At 44.4% G+C, this 12826-nt stretch overlaps 1 protein-coding gene across 5 annotated transcripts in view; it reads right to left on the bottom strand.

Annotated features, from left to right (window-relative positions):
• Positions 1 to 349: 349 nt before the first annotated feature.
• The window catches only part of LOC114808721 (transcriptional repressor CTCF), a 95646-nt gene continuing 83169 nt past the window's right edge, over positions 350 to 12826 (bottom strand). For 4 of the 5 annotated variants that reach the window (XM_029056535.1, XM_029056536.1, XM_029056537.1 and 1 more), the window contains 2 exons: positions 6183 to 6347; positions 350 to 1786 (listed from right to left, as the gene is read on the bottom strand). In XM_029056535.1, coding sequence (XP_028912368.1) covers positions 1605 to 1786; positions 6183 to 6347 — 347 coding nt within the window. In that variant the 3' untranslated portion in view covers positions 350 to 1604. The remainder of the gene's footprint in view (positions 1787 to 6182; positions 6348 to 12826) is intronic. The other variant, XM_029056543.1, reaches the window with a different exon arrangement.

Below are 12826 nucleotides of genomic sequence, written 5' to 3'. Positions count from 1 at the left end.
TGGGAGTCAGGAAGTCATGGGTTCTAACGCTGGCTCCACCACTTGCCTGCTGTGTGACCTTGGGCAAGTCACTTCATTTCTCTGGGGCACTTGCCAGCAAATACCTGATCCTCCTTAAACCATCAAACATCCTAAAATTACATTTTCAGCGGGTTTCTCAACATCAAAGTCATATGATGGAATTCCTTTGTTCTCTGCCTTCAGAAGAGATAGAGGATCCCAATCAAAGAGAAAGAAAAAAACAAAATCCAAAAAACACTTGCCCTGGGAGCTGAACCACTGAAAGTGGGGATGTAAAACAAAATAAGAGAAGCATCAGGGATTTAATAATTTCAAATACAGCAGTCAATAGACATGTAAATCCAATATTTATTAGCTGTACAGAACTATATTTACCTTTGTAATATTTAAATTCTTATTTTATTTCTACTTTTTATATTGGTTTCCTAAAACAAAGTAAAATATCACATAGTACTACTAATTGAGATTCCAGAGCTAAACTAATAATTCTCTTAGGCATGATGTGCAAAAATGAAAAACTGGTTTGAAAACAGTATTAATGAATTTCTGTTAGAAAGCCTACGTATATTTAACATGTGAAAGTAGGTTCATTCAAAAGCATCATTTGTTTTCTTTTATTTTACATTGATACCCTTTTTAAAATCTAAATCAAAATTACTGGTTAGAAAAATTTCATGACCTAGAGTCAGGTCTGCAATGATTGGTATCAGTAATGATCAAACCACTTTTTCTGTTTTAACAGAGGATTCATCAAACTTAAAATACAGTTATAAACTAGAGCAAAGGATATAGATATGAAATCATAGCTGAAAAGTAAATCAGGGAAGTTAAAAATGCAGTTTCATGTGCATATGGATTGAAGATTTCCCACAAGGCTACTGCTATTCAGCAAGTGTGAACCTGGGCACTCTTACTCATCTGTATTACTATTACTGATTTATTAAAATGCAGAGATTTTTAAATTGTATTGTCCCCAACCTCTCAGTGGATAAAATTAAAATGTGAAAAAAAAAACCAACAAAAAAACCCCCTAAATAAAAACAAGTTATTTACAAGTTTGATCAATAGAGATGCCTTGTCATGAAGCATAAGCATTCAGGACAGGAATCAAATTATAAACTAATGGCAATTGGCCCATCCTCAAGCAGATAGAGTCAAAGTAAAACAAAAATAAGAAATTATAAAGCCTGCATTTACACCTGAATATTATAATTAAAATAAAATTTAGAACTTTGGGAAACGGAGAGTGACTGATTTTTCCAAATGAAGTGAGTCAAAGTTTTTATTTCTCTACTTCACAATAATGTTCATGTAAAATTTTTTCCATTGACTATCTTTCTAATCCCTCTCTGAAAAAGACACATGATCATATGGTTTGTAATGTTTTAACATAAAACAGCAAAATTTGATTAAAACATACTTTCTGACATTATCTTTGAAGTTTTATTTCCCAGTATACTTGGTTAAAGTGATTTAAAATGATGCATATCTCAAAGCCAAGAGCAATTAAAAAATAAAGGAATAACTGAACTGTGGAAACACTGCCAATACTAATCTACTTAGTTAGCAGAGCCGTTCCTCCATCACCGGTCCATCATACTGAGAATCATCTCAGGTGTAAGATCTCCATTTGGAGTTCCTACATCAGTTGACTGAGGTTCCTCTTCTACTTCTACAGTTTCGACATCAGGTTCTTTCTTCACTTCAACTATAATGCTTTCAATTGCACCAGTGCTCTGGTCTTCAACTTGAATGATTGCTGTGGCTTACCAAGAAAGAGGAAAAAAGGAAAAAAACATCTAAATCTTAGATGAACTTAAATTGAGACTCCTTTTCTACCACTCTACCCCAAACTCTTTGTCCCCTCAACCATCTGGGATCCGCCACATAACTGCTCCATGTCTTTGGGCTAGTCACTTTGCATCAGTTAACCTCATTAATAAAATGGAGACACAGATTGTGTCCATCTTCATTAACTTGTACCTACCCCAGTGATTAGAACCAATGCCTACCACAGAGTAAGCACTTACTACCATTAAAAACAAAAAACAAAACCAAAAATCAATCAGTCAAATGTATTCAACATCTGCGGTGTGCAGAGGGAGTGATCGTTCAAAAGGATTAGTAATATGTGATGACCCAAAGAAGTCTACCACCTAAAAAAGGAAGACAAATTTTTAAATACACTGCAGGTAGGAGGACATAGAGATAAGTTTAGTATAAAGATAAAAGCATAAATGGTAACCAGGGAGTGTGAATACCCAAGAGCTTAGATAGAGATGAAGTGCTGAAAAAAAGGTAGGTGTGATCTTAGAAGGTTCTGAGGTTGGGGAAAATTGTGGATTGTGACAGTCAGGAATTTCAGGCTGGAGAAAGGGTGAGAGAAAGAAGCAGAGTGGATGGAGCACCAGTTTAAGAATCAGAAAGACCTGGATTCTAATCCTGGCTCTGCCACTTGTCCGCTGTGTGACTTTGGACACATGGCTTAACTTCTCTGTGCTGCAGTTACCTCATTTGTAAAATGGGGATTAAGTCTCCGAGCCCCATGCAAGACATGGATTATGTCCAACCTAATTAGTTGATATTTACCCCAGTTCTGAGAACAGTGCCTGGCATACAATAAGAGCTTAACAATTATCACAAAAAAGAGGTGATAAGAGAGATAAGAATAAGAATGAAGAATGACAGGAACAAAGAATGTGAGTTGTGTAATGGGAGAAGAGCAAGAATAAAGGGAAGAGAGGGAACCACTGAGTAACCACTGAGTATCCTGAAAAGAAGAGTCATGAGTTCTGCTTGACCTGAAAAAGGATTAGTACACCCTGGAGGTTTTTGCACTGTGGAGAGATGAGTACAGAAGATAAGTTCAGAAAAATTATCAGGGTAGTGGATTAAAGGATGGACTGGAAATGAAAGGAAGCAGAAAAGTCATATGAGGCAGCTGAATCAGTACACAAGTTGAGATATGACCAGAGATTTGCTGGTCATATGGAGAAGAAATCACTCAACAGAATTTGCTGAGTGCTTACTCTGTACAGAAAACTGTACTAAGCTCTTGGGAGACTGTAACACAGCACTGTTTGTAGACATGTTCCTTACCTAAAAGGACATTCGAGTAAGGCAGGGACACAGACATTAAATTTAGTCACTGATATGAACCTAAATGCTGTAGAGACGAGGCAGATACACATTTCAAATCAGTCAATCAATGGTTTTTATTGAGCACTTACTTTTCCCTCCCCACAATGAGCAAAAGGGAGAGGTAGTAGAGGAAATTAGAGTTTAATTGGGGAAGGCCTCTTGGTGTAAATGTGATTGTAAGGAGACTTGGAAGGTGATCTACTGAATAGTGGCTTCAATTATCATCTCTGTGCAAATGATACCCAAATCTACATCTCCTTTCCTGATCTCTCCCCCTCACTCCAGGCTTGCATCTCCTCCTGCCTTTAGGACAGCTCAGCCTGGATGTTCTCCTGCCACCTCAAACTCAACGAGTCCAAGTCAGAACTTCTTATCTTCCCTCCCAAACCCATCCTCTCTTGACTTTCCCATCACAGTAGATTCCTTTCCTTGACCTTCCCATGAGTGGATTGCACTACCATCCTTCCCATTTCACAGGCCTTCAACCTGGGTATCTTCCTTGACTCTGCTCTTTCATTCATCCCACATATCCAATCCATCATCAAAACCTGCTAGTCTCACCTTCACAACACTGCCAAGATCTGCCCTTTTCTCTCCATCCAAACCACTTACTTGTTAGTACAATCACTCATCATATCCTAAACTCGATTGCTGCACCAGGATCCTTTCTGATCTCCCAACCTCCTGTCTCTCCCCACTCCAGTCTATTCTTCATTCCGCTGTCTGGATTTTCTTTCGAGAGAAATGCTCTGGGCTTATCACCCCCCTCCTCAAAAACCTCCAGCAGTTGCCTATCAACCTTGATAACAAGCAAAAACTCCTCCCTACTGGCTTCAAAGCTCTCCATCAGGTTGCCCCCTCCTACTTCACCTCCCTTCTTTCCTTCTAAAGCCCAGCCTGCACACTCCACTCCTCTACCACTAACCTCCTCACTGGGCCTCGTTCTCACCTGTCACGCCATGAACCCCTGGCCCACATCCTACCTTCTGGTTTGGAGTGCCCTCCCGCCTAACATCTGCTAAACTAGCACACTTGCCCCCTTCAAAGCCCTACTGAAAGCTCACCTCCTCCAGCAAGCCTTACCAGAATGAGTCCCCCTTTTCCTCTGCTCCTCCTCCTATCCTCATCACCCCAATTCCCTCCCTCTGCTCTACCCCCCTGCCCACCCCAAGTGCTTGGGTATATAGGTACATATTTATTATTCTATTTACTTTATTAATGATGTGTATTCGCCTGGGCTTCGGAGTCAGAGGTCATGGGTTTGACTCCTGGCTCTGCCACCTGTCAGCTGTGTGACTGTGGTCAAGTCACATAACTTCTCTGTGCCTCAGTTACCTCATCTGTAAAATGGGAATTAACTGTGAGCCTCACGTGGGACTATCTGATTACCCTGTATCTCCCCCAGCGATTAGAACAGTGCTCTGCACATAGTAAATGCTTAACAAATACCAATATTGTTATTATTATCTAAAATTTTATTTATTTATATTGATGTCTATCTACTATTTTGTTATCTGTGTCCCCCTTTCTAGACTGTGAGCCTGTTGTCGGGTAGGGATTGTCTCTATTTGATGCTGAATTGTACTTTCTAAGCACATAGTACAGTGTTCTGCACAAAGTAAGGGGTCAATAAATATGATTGAATGAATGAATATGAATGGTGGGAAGTGCAGGGGAGTTACAAGGCAGAGGCAGCATACGGGCGAGGAATTAGTGGGAAGGAAGAAGAGATCGAGGTACAGTGAGTAGCTTGGCAATAGAAGATGGAGGTATTTAGGCTGGGTTGTAGTAGTATATCAGTAACATAAAGTAGGAGGGGGCAAAGTGATCTAGTACCTAAAGCTAATGGTATTTATTGAGCATTTACTGGGTTCAGAATACTGTAAAAATCCTTGGGAGAATGTAATACATAGAGTGCATAGACAGATTTCCTGCTCTCTAAGATCTCTGCTGGATATCTCTAGTGGATAAAACATGGGCCTGGGAGTAGAATAACCTGGGTTCTAATCTCAACTCTGCCACTTTTTCTTAATGGTATTTGTTAAGCCCTTACTATATGCTGGGCTCACTTGCTCATTCATTCATTTACTCATTCATTCTTTCTACATTTTATAGATGAGGTAACTGAGGTCTAGAGAAGTTAAGCGACCTACTCAAGGGCACACAGGAGATATGCAGCAGAACCAGTATTAGAACACAAGTTCTTCTGACTCCTAGGCCTGTGCTATACCCACTACGCCATGCTGTTTCTCAAGCCTGCTGTATGACCCTGAGGTAGGGATAGTAGTGTCAGAAGTGTTAGAATAATTATAATAATAATAATGGTATTTGCTGAGCACTTACTATTTGGCAGGCCTTGGGTGGGAATGAGCAAATGAGGTTGGGCAGAGTTCATGTCCTGCATGAGGCTCACAGTCTTAATCCCCATTTAACACATGAGGTACCTGAGGCATAGGCAAGTGAATTGACTTGCCCAAGGCCACAGAGCAGATAAATGGCAGAGCCGGGATTAGAACCCCTGACCCTCTGACTGCCAGGCCCATGCTCTATCCACTACGCCAGCAGCCCCCACTGCCTTCACAGAGGGATTCCAGACTAGCAACTTTTCCCAGACTGAGCTCCCCTTCTCCCTCTACTCCTTCTACCGGCCCCTTCAGCCTCTGCAGGTAAAGCCTCTTTTCCCCCCATTTCCCTCTGCTCCTCCCCCTCTCCCTTCCCATCCCCTCTGCACTCTACTCGTCTGCTCAACTGTATATATTTTCATTACCCTATTTATTTTGTTAATGAAATGTACATTGCCTTAATTCAATTTATTTGCTATTGTTTTAATGAGATGTTCATCCCCTAGATTCTATTTATTGCTATTGTTCTTATCTGTCCATCTCTTCCGATTAGACTGTAAGCCCGTCAAAGGGCAGGGACTGTATCTGTTACCGATTTGTACATTCCAAGTGCTTAGTACAGTACTCTGCACATAGTAAGTGCTCAATAAATACTACTGAATGAATGAATGAGCTTACGCTGAGGCTGTTTGGGTTGGTTGGTCTTTCCAGGTGGTCTTCCTCTCCGCTTCTTTGGAGGAGGGACTGTAGGAGTCACTGGTTCCACTTGTGATTCAACTTCAGGTTCTACAGTAGGCTCCTCCTCTTCTTCATTATCATCCAGCTCTGGTTCAGCATTTTCTTCTAGAATGATTAAGTATTTAAAAAGCGAAAACACAAAAATATCAATTCACTTTAATGAAATGCTGGGAATCTCAAGTTAGGGCACAATATACGCAAATACTGAACTAAGGTTTTGGGAGAGTACAATTCCAAAGAGCTGATAGCCCACAAGGAGTTCAAAAGCTAGGTGATCCTTACTGCTCTCTTTGACCTCAATAAAATAATTACTATTGATTGTGCCTAACAGGATGCCCTCTGGAATTATAAAACTGGGTTGATCTACGGCTAATACTGGTAAATTATTTTGAATCTATGTTCTATAAAATAATGGTTTTTGGTTTCTTTCAAGATTTTCATTTTTTTGTGTGGTTAAATTATATTCCTGTAGGAACTAAAATATAGTTGCAAAGTAACGAGAAACAAGTACCACCTGCTACTAACCTACCTATAGACTGTAGGCTTCTCTTGGGCAGGCAACTTGTCTACCAACTATTATATGGCTGTCTCTCAAGCAATTAATATAGTATTCTGCACGTAAGTCTCAATAAATACGATTAGTGACTGACATTCTAACCTATTTAACACATGCTACTGCCTGCCTGGTGAGGAATATTTTAAGTTTAAATTAATATACATTTAAAATTATACCACTTTTAACAAGAATGTTCCTGGACTCCCAAATAATTTTCAGAACCATATAGGCCATATCAAAGCATCTGATACAAACAGGACTATAAACTACAAAGCAAACATGACTTCCCTGAGGAGTTTATCAAGATTCATTCAATAGTATTTATTGAGCGCTTACTATGTGCAGAGCACTGTACTAAGCGCTTGGGATGAACAAGTCGGCAACAGATAGAGACAGTCCCTGCCGTTTGACGGGCTTACAGTCTAATCGGGGGAGACGGACAGACAAGAACAATGGCACTAAACAGCGTCAAGGGGAAGAACATCTCGTAAAAACAATGGCAACTAAATAGAATCAAGGCGATGTACAATTCATTAACAAAATAAATAGGGTAACGAAAATATATACAGATGAGCGGACGGGTACAGTGCTGTGGGGATGGGAAGGGAGAGGTGGAGGAGCAGAGGGAAAAGGGGAAAATGAGGCTTTAGCTGCGGAGAGGTAAAGGGGGGATGGCAGAGGGAGTAGAGGGGGAAGAGGAGCTCAGTCTGGGAAGGCCTCTTGGAGGAGGTGATTTTCAAGTAAGGTTTTGAAGAGGGAAAGAGAATCAGTCTGGCGGAGGTGAGGAGGGAGGGCGTTCCAGGACCGCGGGAGGACGTGACCCAGGGGTCGACGGCGGGATAGGCGAGACCGAGGGACGGTGAGGAGGTGGGCGGCAGAGGAGCGGAGCGTGCGGGGTGGGTGGTAGAAAGAGAGAAGGGAGGAGAGGTAGGAAGGGGCAAGGTGATGGAAAGCCTTGAAGCCTAGAGTGAGGAGTTTTTGTTTGGAGCGGAGGTCGATAGGCAACCACTGGAGTTGTTTAAGAAGGGGAGTGACATGCCCAGATCGTTTCTCCAGGAAGTTGAGCCGGGCAGCGGAGTGAAGAATAGACCGGAGCGGGGCGAGAGAGGAGGAAGGGAGGTCAGAGAGAAGGCTGACACAGTAGTCTAGCCGGGATATAACGAGAGCCCGTAATAGCAAGGTAGCCGTTTGGGTGGAGAGGAAAGGGCGGATCTTGGCGATATTGTAGAGGTGAAACCGGCAGGTCTTGGTAACGGATAGGATGTGTGGGGTGAACGAGAGGGACGAGTCAAGGATGACACCGAGATTGCGGGCCTGCGGGACGGGAAGGATGGTCGTGCCATCCACGGTGATGGAGAAGTCTGGGAGCGGACCGAGCTTGGGAGGGAAGATGAGGAGCTCAGTCTTGCTCATGTTGAGTTTTAGGTGGCGGGCCGACATCCAGGTGGAGACGTCCCGGAGGCAGGAGGAGATGCGAGCCTGAAGGGAGGGGGAGAGGACAGGGGCGGAGATGTAGATCTGCGTGTCATCTGTGTAGAGATGGTAGTCAAAGCCGTGAGAGCGGATGAGTTCACCGAGGGAGTGAGTGTAAATGGAGAACAGAAGAGGGCCAAGAACTGACCCTTGAGGAACTCCAACAGTTAAAGGATGGGAGGGGGAGGAGGCTCCAGCGTAGGAGACCGAGAATGATCGGCCAGAGAGGTAAGAGGAGAACCAGGAGAGGACAGAGTCCGTGAAGCCAAGGTGAGATAAGGTATGAAGGAGGAGGGGATGGTCGACAGTGTCAAAGGCAGAAGAGAGGTCAAGGAGGATCAGAATGGAATAGGAGCCATTGGATTTGGCAAGAAGGAGGTCATGGGTGACCTTAGAGAGAGCAGTCTCGGTAGAGTGGAGGGGACGGAAGCCAGATTGGAGGGGGTCTAGGAGAGAATGGGAGTTAAGGAATTCTAGGCATCGATTGTAGACGACTCGTTCTAAGATTTTGGAAAGGAAGGGTAGTAGGGAGATAGGACGATAACTGGAGGGGGAAGTGGGGTCAAGAGTGGGTTTTTTTAAGATGGGTGAGACGTGGGCGTGTTTGAAGGCAGAGGGGAAGGAGCCCTTGGAGATTGAGTGGTTAAAAATAGAAGTTAAGGAAGGGAGGAGGGCAGGGGCGATGGTTTTAAGAAGGTGAGAGGGAATGGGGTCCGAGGCGCAGGTCATGAGACTACTTCATTACAGCATAACTAGTTGGGTCAGAGCTGGGGGTACCCTTATGGGTTCGACTACCGGCTCTGCCACTTGTCAGCTGTGTGACTGTGGGCAAGTCAGTTCACTTCTCTGTGCCTCAGTTACCTCATCTGTAAAATGGGGATTAACTGTGAGCCTCACGTGGGACAACCTGATTACCCTGTATCTCCCCCAGAGCTTAGAACAGTGCTCTGCACATAGTAAGCGCTTAACAAATACCAACATTATTATTATGATCATTACCTATTATCAGTGGAATAAAGCAGTGATATGTAGTCAGCCTGGCTCAACTTCACAAAGTCATGCTGGAAGGCGCAAAAAGAAACCTGGCTACAGGTGCTAGACTACACTTTTCTACCTCTGGGAAACCTGTCCATCTCAACAGACTTTCAACATGATCTAAAATCTAGAAACTTTTTTTTTAATGGAATTTGTTAAGCCCTACTACATGCCAGACACTGTTCTAAGCACTGGGTTAGATAAAGGTAATTGTAGTGTACAGACCCTGACCCATGGGGTACTCAATCTGATCCCCATTTTACCTATGAGGTAACTGAAGTACAGAAGTTAAGTAACTTGCCCAACATCACATGTGAAACAAGGGAGGGCATTCCAGGAGAGCGGTAGGCTGTGGGCCTGGGGTCAATGGCGGGATAGGTGTGAAAGGGGACAGTGAGGAGGTGAGTGGCAGAGGATCAGAGTGTATGGGTGGGCAGTAGAAAGAGAGAAGGGAGGTGAGGTAGGAGGGGGGCAAGGTGATGGACAGCTTTGAAGCCAAGAGTGAGGAGCTTTTGTTTCGTGCGAAGGTTGATAGGCAACCCCTGGAGGTTTTTAAGGAGGGGAATGACATGCCCAAAGCATTTGTTCTCCTCTGACTCCACCCTCTAACTAAGGGTCAGTTCTGGTTCCCCTTCTATTCTCCAACTACATCCTCTTCCTTGGGGAACTCATTCACTCCCTTGGCTTCAACTACTACCTCTACGTAGATGATTCTGAAATCTACATTCATTCATTGATTTAGTAGTATTTATTGAGAGCTTACTATGTCCACCTCTTTTGCCCTTATGTTCGAGCTGCTGAGAGCTGCTGGTGAAAGCCTAAGCATCAAGCCAACATTGTTCACTTTAAATTTATCCTTTTCTGCCAAGCAAAACAATTTTTCTTCCCTCATTGACACTCATGCCCATCATGCCCGCCAACTGTTCTGGATATTAACTCCCTTCTCAGGCCCCCTGTTCCTCCCCTTCCTCCATTACTCACCCTCAACTATCTGGCCACCTACTTCATTATGAAAATTAACACCATCGGTCTGACCTCCCCAAAGTCACCACTTCCCCTTCTCCACCCCCGCCCCAATCTCAACCTTCCCCTCTACCTTCCCATCCTTCCCAGTAGTATCATCAGAGGGGATTTCCTTCCTCCTCACAAGTGCCAACCCCTCCATCTGTGCTTCAGACCCCATTCCTGCTCATCTTATAAAAACTATTGCCCTCTTCCCTCCTTAACTTCCATCTTTAACCACTTACTCTCCAACGGTCTCTTCCATTGGGCCTTCGAACATGCCCATACCTCCCCCATCCAGTTTTCGGTCTATCTCCCTCCTACCCTTCCTTTCCAAACTCCTAGAACGAGTCGTCCACACTCGCCGCCTTGAATTCCTCAACTCCAAACTCTCTCCTGGACCCCCTCCAATCTGGCTTCCGTCTCCTCCACTCCACCGAAACTGCCCTCTCAAAGGTCATCCATGACCTCCTCCTTGCCAAATCCAATGGCTCCTACTCTAGCCTAATCCTCCTCGACCTTTCAGCTGCCTTTGACACTATCGACCATCCCCTCCTCCTCCAAGCTTTATCTCACCTTGGCTTCTCGGACTCCGTCCTCTCCTGGTTCTCCTCTTATCTCTCTGGCTGTTCATTCTCGGTCTCCTTCACAGGCTCCTTCTCCCCCTCCCATCCACTAACTGCAGGGGTTCATCAAGGATCAGTTGTTGGCCTTCTTCTGTTCTCCATCTATACTTACTCCCTTGGTGGACTCATTTGCTCCCACGGCTTCAACTCTCATCTTATGCAGGTGACACCCAAATCTACATCTCCTCCCCTGTTCTCTCCCCCTCCCTCCAGGCTCGTATCTCCTCCTGCCTTCAGGACAGCTCCACCTGGATGCTACCCTCCATCTAAAGCTCAACACTTTTCAAGACTGAGGTCCTTCTCATCCCATTACTGTAGCGAGCACCAACACTGACCTTGTCTCACAAGCTCATTACTGTGACATTATCCTTAATGTATCTCTTTTATCAACTAAATAATCACTTAGCAAATCCTGTCAGTTCTGCCTTCACAACATTACTAAAATCTGCCCTTTCCTTGCCTTTCAAGCTGCTCCCAAACCCTGTCCTCTCCCTGACTTTCCTGTCACTGTGGATAGCACTACCATTCTTCCCGTCTAACAAGCCAGCAACCTTGCTATCATCCTTGACTCTGCCCTCCTTCACCCCATACATCCAACCCATCACCAAAACTTTCTGGTCTCTCCTTCACAACATCGCCAAGATCCGCCCAGTGGAGAATCTTGAGGAGCAGGCAGACAGAGACTAAATTTTTTTTTTTTGAAAAATGATTTTTGCAGTAGATAGATGTATGGCGTGCAGTGGGGAGACAGAGGCAGGAGGTGAAGAGGTCAGTAAGGTGGCTGATGCACTAGGCAAGAGAGGAAAAGATAACTGTTTGGATTAACACAGGAGCAGCTTGGAAGACAAGGAAAAGGCAGATTTTAGTAACGCTGTGACGGCAGAACTGATGGGATTTGCTAAGTGATTATTTAGTTGATAAAAGAGATGCATTAAGGATAATGTCACAGTTATGAGCTTTTGAGACAAGGTAAGTGGAGGTGCCTTCTACAGTAATGGGATTCATTCATTCATTCATTTTCATTCATTCATTCAATAGTATTTAATGAGCGCTTACTATGTGCAGAGCACTGTACCAAGTGCTTGGAATGTACATGTTGGCAACAGATAGAGACAGCCTTTGATGGGCTTACAGTCTAATCAGGGGAGACAGACAAACAAAGCAATAGCAATAAATAGAGTCAAGGGGATGAACATCTCATTAAAACAATAGCAATAAATAGAATCAAGGTGATGTACATCTCATTAACAAAATAAATAGGGTAATGAAAATATATACAATTGAGTGAACGAGCCCAGTGCTGAGGGGAGGGGAAGGGAGAGGGGGAGGAGCAGAGGGAAAGGGGGGAAAAGTGGGCTTAGCTGAGGGGAGGTGAAGGGGGTGTAGAGGGGGAGCAGAGAGAGCTGAGGGAAAAGGGGCAGCTCAGTCTGGGAAGGCCTCTTGGAGGAGGTGAACTCTAAGTAGGGTTTTGAAGAGGGGAAGAGAATTAGTTTGGCAGAGATGAGGAGGGAGGGCATTTCAGGACGGCGGGAGGACGTGGCCCGGGGTCGACGGCGGGATAGGCGAGAACGGGGGATGGTGAGGAGGTGGGCGGCAGAGGAGCGGAGAGTGTGGGGTGGGCAGTAGAAAGAGAGAAGGGAAGAGAGGTAGGAGGAGGCAAGGGTATGGTAAGCCTTGAAACCTAGAGTGAGAAGTTTTTGTCTCGTGCGGAGGTTGACAGGCAACCACTCGAGATTTTTAAGAAGGGGAGTGACATGGCCAGAGCGTTTCTGCAGGAAGATGAGCCAGGCAGCGGAATGAAGAATAGACTGGAGCGGGGAGAGACAGGAGGAAGGGAGGGAGATCAGAGAGAAGGCTGACACAATAATCCAGCCACGATATTACGAGAGCCT

Source organism: Ornithorhynchus anatinus (genome assembly GCF_004115215.2).
Source record: "Ornithorhynchus anatinus isolate Pmale09 chromosome Y5 unlocalized genomic scaffold, mOrnAna1.pri.v4 Super_Scaffold_Y5, whole genome shotgun sequence".
In the NCBI taxonomy this organism is placed as follows: Eukaryota; Metazoa; Chordata; class Mammalia; order Monotremata; family Ornithorhynchidae; genus Ornithorhynchus; species Ornithorhynchus anatinus.
Note: the sequence above shows the minus strand (reverse complement) of the source record. Positions and strands in the feature narration are given on the sequence as shown.